Genomic DNA, 8,012 nt, shown 5'->3' with positions numbered 1-8,012 from the left:
CATGTATAAAGACCGTGTCTAGTAGAGTCTTGTTTATCAATGTGTTATGAACCCATCTATAAACAGGAGGCTACAGGATATTTAGGATATTATCATTCCTTCTGTTTTAAATCGTGCGATAAAGCCTAAACCTAGGAAAGATTGTTTCTGACCTTTTTTCCTGTAGGTGCATATTTGATAAAGATGAAAAGGCCAGCTTCAGATAGTGGGGTTGCGAAGAAGGCCCCTAGGGTAAATTCGGAAACTCAAGCTCCAGGACCGAGTAGGACAAGCATTAGTTATTCTATGGAGACTGACCCTTCGAAGGACCCAACAACAACTCCCATAGAGTTTTTTATATTCAGGAGGTGGTCCCTGAAGCCATACCAGCTGCTCTTATGACAGAACACCACATCAGACCGGCTACCCTGGTAAGTGCTATAGAATATTCCATCCCCCTGTCCTAGTTATCGATAAACCAGGAGTTACCCAGTTATCTATGTTCCCCGGATTCAAATGAAGAAGACGATGATGGGTAGACGAGTAGATGGTGGAAAGATGATGACGAGAAGCATACTTTATTTCCTAGATCACCGGATCGGACTAGGGACTAATTGACTATAGGTATAGGAGACCTTATTAATATTTCCTATGTATGTACATTTTCCATACATTGTTACCTAATAGTGGCAAGCAGAAATTAATAGAGTCAATAACCAAGTATTTATGACTAACAGTGACCAAGGCGTTCCCACCCGTGGGAATTTTACAAACTAAGATGGAAAATAGTTGCACCTACAAGTGAAAATTGGATAGCAAGGGAGCATAATGAGAATTTGTATATACGGAATGGACAATTAGCCATCATTATGGCAAGTTATGGTAAAGTATAGTAAGGAAATGGGTTGAATGTATATATCGCAAATAAGTCTAGTTAGAAAGTGTGTACAGAGGAAGTTAAAGGAACCAGTAACTATAAATGGAATATATGTTAAACATAGTATGAATGCTATAGGTATGTTTGAAATCTGTTGTTAAAGATGTAAAGAGAAAGTGAATAGGAAAGAGTGATAAGTATAGTTTGTGTTGGATATACGAGGAAATTTTGTCATTTTCATCTTGTGATTGATATAGGATGCCCTGTGTGTTTATGATACGATATCATGTATGGTTGTGTTATCCCTTTCAGGCATTGTTGGTATTTCCTGCATGCAAGTCTTGAGATGGTAATAAATACAGAGGAAACTCTGCCAAAAGTTTTGTCATGACCCAACCCCGTAGGCCATGACCAGTGCCCGAGTTGGGCACCCAAACATACCCTTATCCCCAAATTAGCATATTAATCGAATAAACATAGATAATGATCAGAAGGAATCTCTAAATAGATCACAAAAATAGATATAACACACGAAGGCCGATAGGCCCTCACGAAACACACCAAGCCTAAACCATATATACAACATAATTCTGTCTACAGACCTCTACAGATGATAGCACAGTCATAAGACGGGATAGGGCCCCGTCATACCCCTGACCAACATATCCAAACATACAGAGATAAAGTAAATACCGAAATACAAGCCCTGAACAAGGGAGCACTGTCAACAATGCAGTAGATGTCCTAAATAGGCGGCTCAGCAAAACGAACGTCGGTACCTGCGGGCATGTAACGTAGCCCCCGAAGAAAGGGGGTCAGTACGGAAAATGTACCGAATATGTAAAGCATGCACTGTAATATATAAAATCATAATCTGAATAGTATGTGCAAAACATGAAATCAACATTTAGAATTTCAAAATGCTTATCAAAATCTCAAACCATATATGCACAGACATATGCCATATCGAGCCCCATTATGGACTCGGTGAATAAAGTGTGGTCGCCCTCCCATCATCGGCACCACAGCACAATATAATACCAGAGTAGGGAATATCTCCGTAACAAATTATATTATATTAGATGGCCATATCAAATCATATCATATCATATCATATCACAAACATATATGTACATGGCACAGCATAACTCCGTGGTATAACATTTACCACCCCATGTACATGTCATACCTGCCCCCTCACGTCGGGACACGGCGAACAATGCAGAGAAATACGCACGAAAACATATCCTGGCCCAGGCTCAGTGAAAGAGTGGTTACCGTATACACGAATAGAGTAGTGAGAAACTAAATGCAATTTAAATTACAAAATATTTATACAGACTTGATGGCATAATTTCGATAACAAATTATAAAAGTAAACTTGAATAATAATAATAGTACAAGTACTTCCAATATCACAATAGTCTATGTAAAAATAGTATTTTCCGAATCATCTTCGTACTTCCAAATATATTATGGGAATTAACGGAATAATTATTCATATAATATTAAGAAGCATAGCAAAGAGTTTCAAGGTATTCGGAATTCATTTGTGCAAAATATAGAAGTTTAGACAATTTTTCCAAAACTATTCATAATTAACTAATTCAATTCTATTGAATAGAAAAGGGAAAATTTCGAGCGTCGATTCCGGAGAGTAGAGTGATCCCCGAGGTTCGTATTCACTCCTATTACATCTAGGACATGCCAAGAGAAGAAAATGTAAAGCTTTACATACCTTTTTGGCCTTTTACGGTTGTCCAAGTTCAATTCCCGTTTCCTTCAAAATCTATAATTGGTCACATTTATCAATTACTATTCATAAGACTTTAAGAATTCAATTTTTCCAATATTTGTCTACAAAAATTTCAGCAGCATCTCCCCTATATATATGACACCCCGAGATTACAACTCGGCCACAATATTAACAACCATGCCAACAACAACAACACCAATTCCATCGATAATCAATTTAAACACACCATAACATAAATTGGTGTAATTTTCCAATTAGTGCAACAACTTTCAACCAAACTTTGCATTTCCAAATAAATATGAATATCTCATAATTAATTTCAACTCATTCCAACATAAGTGAAAAATATTCCAAGTAAGCTATCCAATTTTTATCAATTCCATATTTCACTCAAAAATTCCATAAATACAACAAAAATATTATAATTCATTTTCTTCCTTCAACTTCATAATCAAATTCATTTCCTTCTTTCAACTTCACAACCAACAACAACACTCCATACTTTTAATAATTTACCTCCATATTCTTATAATATCATACTCAAATTACATAATTTCTACAAACTAGTTTAATATCAACTTACACCATTTAAGTTTCCTTATATTCCAAGAATTACAACAACAACTAACAAGCTATGCAACCTTAATTTTTTTCCATCTCATCACCTAACTCATATTTCCAACTTCAATTAATTTCATCCAACTTTCATTTTTGAACATCAAATAATTAACATAACTATCATTCAAATACTACACAAAGATAATACAAAAAAGTACTACACAAAAATTGAATCATCTTACTCATAGAAGAACATGTATACATGGCACCATATTACCATATAAACTTTCATATTTCCATAAATTCCACACACCTCCACCTACTACAACATCAAAAACTTCATAACACAAAGAAATTAGATTAATTCTTACCTTTTCCTTCACTTCTCCAACTCTCCAAATCAACTAAACAAGTCTCCAAACTTCCAAAACAATTACACCATGTTGTAGAGCACCCTTGACTTAGTAGGAATACTAGGAAATTATAATTTTTGGGATAAAATTTGAAGGATTAATTTACTCCCTCTCTTGGCCGAACTTGTCTCTTGTTTTTCCTTAAGTTTTTTTCTTGCTTCCAACTCTCTCAAAATGTCTAGAAATCTCTAGGAGTTAGATGACTTAAAGGCTCCCATGTGAAATTACCATTTTGCCCCTCACCTTTTCTAATATTTCCAAGTTGAAATTCCACCTTTGCCCTTAACCTTTTATAGTATTTCCATATGTAAAATTCCAATTTTACCCCTAACCTTTTATGGTATTTCCACATGTGAAATTCCAATTTTACCCCTAACCTTTTATGGTATTTCCACATGAGTAATTCCAATTTTACCCTTTAACTTTTCCAATAATTCCACCTCCCAACTTAATCAATAGAAACTTGTATATAACAAGACCAAGCATAGTCTTACCCTTGACTTGTTACAAGTATCCCCAACATGTCCTTAGGTGCAAAGTGCGGGTTATAACATTCTTCCCCCCTTTTTGAACATTCGTCCTCGAATGTTAAATTGATCTTATAGGTTTATAAATACGGCTGTTTCACGTAATTTATTATCTAACCAATATAGGTAATAAGGAACTTAAGTTACCTGTGGGTGCAGAAAACAACTGAGGATACTTTTTCTTCATTTCTTCCTCAGCCTCCCAAGTCATTTCTTCTCGGTTGTTATTGCGCCACAATACTTTGACAGATGCCACATCTTTGGTGCGTAACCTCCTTACTTGATGATCTAAAATAGCCACCGGCTGTTCCTCATAGGATAGCTCCTCAGTCACCTGAATGTCCTGCACAGGAAACACTCTGGAAGGATCGCCAATGAACTTACGAAGCATAGACACGTGAAACACCGGATGTACTGCTTCTAAATCAGCTGGTAGGTCCAACTCATAAGCAACCTTGCCCACCTTACGGACAATCTAGTAAGGTCCGATGTATCTCGGACTAAGCTTCCCTTTTCTGCCGAATCTCATGATGCCCTTCATAGGTGACACTTTCAAGAATACCCAATCATCCACTTGGAACTCCAAAGGTCGACGTCGGTTTTCTGTATATGCTTTCTGTCGACTTTCAGCTGCCAATAATCGTTCTTGAACAAGCTTCACCTTCTCAACTGCCTGCTGAATCAGATCTGGGCCAATTAACTTAGTTTCACCCACATCGAACCAGCCTATAGGTGACCTGCATTTTCTTCCATACAGTGCCTCATACGGTGCCATTTGAATACTAGAGTGATAACTATTATTATAAGAAAATTCAACAAGTGGTAGATGGTCATCCCAGCTACCCTTGAAGTCAATAACACAGGCTCGCAGCATATCTTCCAACGTCTGGATAGTGCGCTCGGCTTGCCCATTGGTCTAAGGATGGAATGTTGTACTAAGACTCACCTGGGTCCCCAATCCCGCCTGAAAAGATCTCCAAAAATTTGCTGTAAATTGGGCACCTCTGTCAGTGATAATGGATATAGGAACTCCGTGGATCTCAAAAATCTATGTTCCATTCCCTTTTCCTTGTTCTGAGAAAGGTTTGGCAGAGTTTCCTCTATACTTCTTACTATCCCACAACCTGCATGCAGAAAATACCAATAATGCCTCACAGGGCCAACACATATATATATATATATATATATTCAGGTCATATCATAGCCGTACAGAGCTTTCAATATCATCTCATAACGCAGCCACAGAGGGATTTCAATGTTAATAATAATATAAAAATACTGGACTTACCTCATACGTCAAACTTCAAACTACATTTGTTGCACTTCCTGTCTTCTTTTCTTTCAGGTCTCGACTTAACATTCCAATATTAATTCCATACCTTACTCAAACAGATAGATATCTTTTGTGCCTTTACTTTACTTACCTGCATGCTTCGTGACGTCTCATGTCGTCAATTACTTCCTTCAGTTGATGTCGTCCTTCTGTTAAGATCCAAGGTTAGTATAAGGAATTTTCCTATGACTCGGATCTAAAGCACGATCTCAGATGTGAAAGAAAGGTAACATCCTAAATGCGTTGTAGACTCCTTTTTATAGATGTGGCACACAACACATCGATAATCAAGACTCTACTAGACATGGTCTGCAGACAATCCAAGGATGAACTGCTCTAATACTACTTCTATCATGACCTAACCCCGTAGGCCGCGACTAAGGCCTGACCTAGAACCCCCTTATACCTAACTATCAGTTGTGGTCAAATTGAACTATAAATAAAATAATATTATATAACAGAGCCCCATTGGGCGATAATATTTTCATAAACCTGTAGCTCTTTTTGTTTGTATCACAACATGACAGGGCACGCAAGCCGATAAGGCTTCCATAACATAATAACATATATAATATATCATGTAGACCCAGCTGAATCAAACTGACATACACAACCCACATATACATATCTGTAGACCTCTCAAAATATAAATGAAAACATATGGTGCGACAGGGCCCTTTCCATACCCCCGAATGGACAAAACAATGTTATACATTAGTGGACAGTATCAAAAACTAGGCCCCAATACAATGGAGCCTCTTACAGCTGAGCTGCGTGGAAATCTAAGATGACGGACTCCCAAAACCTATATCTGTACCTGCGGGCATGAACGCGGCCCCCTAAGAAAGGGGGTCAGTACGACATATGTACTGAGTATGTAAAACATAACATAGTATAACAGGAGGTATATCCAAAATAGAGAAGCAAGGGAACCAATTATCAAATCAGAAACATGTACCAGTACTCTATGAATCACAAAAATATGCATGCTTAAATTTTCCACATAACCGGCCCCGTCAGGGGTCTATTGAATCAAATATATAGTATCAGTATCAGCCCCTGTGCCATCACCACCTTATTACAACACATCATCATCGTATATATACATACGTACCCGGCCCTCATGTGAAGGGCTCGGTGGACAATGTAGTGAATTGCACGAATCTGGTAACCGGCCTAGGACTCCAAGAAGAAGGGTTAGAGTATACACTAGTAGAGAAGTGAGAAACCAAACACAGTTTAAATCATTATCCAAGACTCAACTATATAAGAGGACTAAGTTATTATTTCAGAATTTGAGTAACAGTATAGTCATTCTGGCTGCCCTCTAATTGCCATTAGGGGCTACATTGATTACATCTCGAGGTTCCTAGACATATACCAAAGTAAGACTATTCACTTAAGAATTCCAGAGTATTTGTCTTCAAATAGTTTTATGACTAAGAGTTTGTATAATCATACCTCTTTAACATATAAGAGTTTCCAGGGAAATAGTTTAACTACCATAGAGTTCAACATCTAGTAGTAAATAAGAGATACTTAAGAATGGAATTACCCCAGAGCTCGTATCACATTCAGCTTACAACTAAGACATGCCAACAAAAGAAAGAGAATGATCTTTACTAACCTATGCCAAAACATCTCAAGAGAAAGCTTTACATACCTATACCAAAACATACCAAGAGAATCTTCACATACTAGCTTCTAAGTAACTTAAGGAACCATCTGAGTTTAAAGATGTGAGGTGTAACAATGTCACCCTTAGGGGCTGACACACATCACCTTCAAAGGTGGTGTATAAATTCCAAGTGATGACTAAGAACTTGCCTTAAGTTCATTATTTTCTCATCCATGGCCTTAGAGAAAAGTAGAGAAAGAATTAGTGTTCAAGCCATGGCAAGTTCGGCCATGGCTGCTGCAAAGTGGGACTTCAGGTTTTGATCCGTAAAATAATTCTCTAAGGTAATTTCGACTCATTGGAAGGTGATTAGCTAAGTGGGATTCATCGTAGGGGCAGCAAAGAGGTTTAACGTAAACCTACAACTTTCAACCGAGTTGAGGAGCCAAGTTCCTAAGGTAGGGTTTCTTCTTTTCAAATTGGAGTTGATGATGTTGTAATAGAAAAATTACTTGGTATTAGGTTGGGTTGGAGGCCATAAAATTGCATGGTTATCGCTAACGTTGTAATTGGACAGAATTAGAATTGTTCTAGTTGGATTAAAGTTTGATTAGTATTGTCGTTATTATGGTATTATATTTGAAGGTAATTTATGCATGTTGAAGGACTGGAAATATGGTTAAAATGAGTATAGGTGTTTCCATTTTCAGTCACACCATACTCCTTTCCATATGGTTATGATTTTTTAAAATAAGATTGAAAACCATATTTTGATGTCGTGGTTTTGGGTAGGCTATTTGGAACTTATATTGAATAATGATGAAGTAGTTTTATTGTATATGGATGGTTGTTGTTGTTTTTCGTATGGCTGTGCTAATCGGAGGGTAATTGGAAGTTCGGATAAGGCGAGTTATAGGGGAAATGCTGCTCGATTTCCGTTAACTTCTTAAC

General features: G+C 37.2%; 1 protein-coding gene across 1 annotated transcript; it reads right to left on the bottom strand.

The window, feature by feature from the left end:
• Nucleotides 1-340: 340 nt before the first annotated feature.
• Nucleotides 341-4,885, bottom strand: LOC129872423 (uncharacterized). The gene is made up of 4 exons (XM_055947416.1): nucleotides 4,673-4,885; nucleotides 4,258-4,585; nucleotides 1,459-1,562; nucleotides 341-442 (listed from the first exon to the last, which is right to left on the bottom strand). The coding sequence occupies exons 1-4, from the start codon at nucleotides 4,883-4,885 to the stop codon at nucleotides 341-343; spliced, it is 747 nt and encodes a 248-aa protein (XP_055803391.1).
• Nucleotides 4,886-8,012: the final 3,127 nt, after the last annotated feature.

The sequence above is a fragment of the Solanum dulcamara genome, chromosome 11 (genome assembly GCF_947179165.1).
Source record: "Solanum dulcamara chromosome 11, daSolDulc1.2, whole genome shotgun sequence".
NCBI classification, from domain to species: Eukaryota; Viridiplantae; Streptophyta; class Magnoliopsida; order Solanales; family Solanaceae; genus Solanum; species Solanum dulcamara.
This window is presented reverse-complemented; position numbering and strand designations above follow the sequence as displayed.

Excerpts from the sequence above, each read along its gene's own strand:
- LOC129872423 (XM_055947416.1), bottom strand. The coding sequence starts at position 4,885 with ATGGCACCGTATGAGGCACTGTATGGAAGAAAATGCAGGTCACCTATA. Across the intron at positions 4,586-4,672 it reads AGTTCCAAGTGGATGATTGG|ATTGTCCGTAAGGTGGGCAA; the intron begins GTATTCTTGAAA and ends GGACCTTACTAG. Across the intron at positions 443-1,458 it reads CTGTGCTATCATCTGTAGAG|GACAGGGGGATGGAATATTC; the intron begins GTCTGTAGACAG and ends ATCGATAACTAG.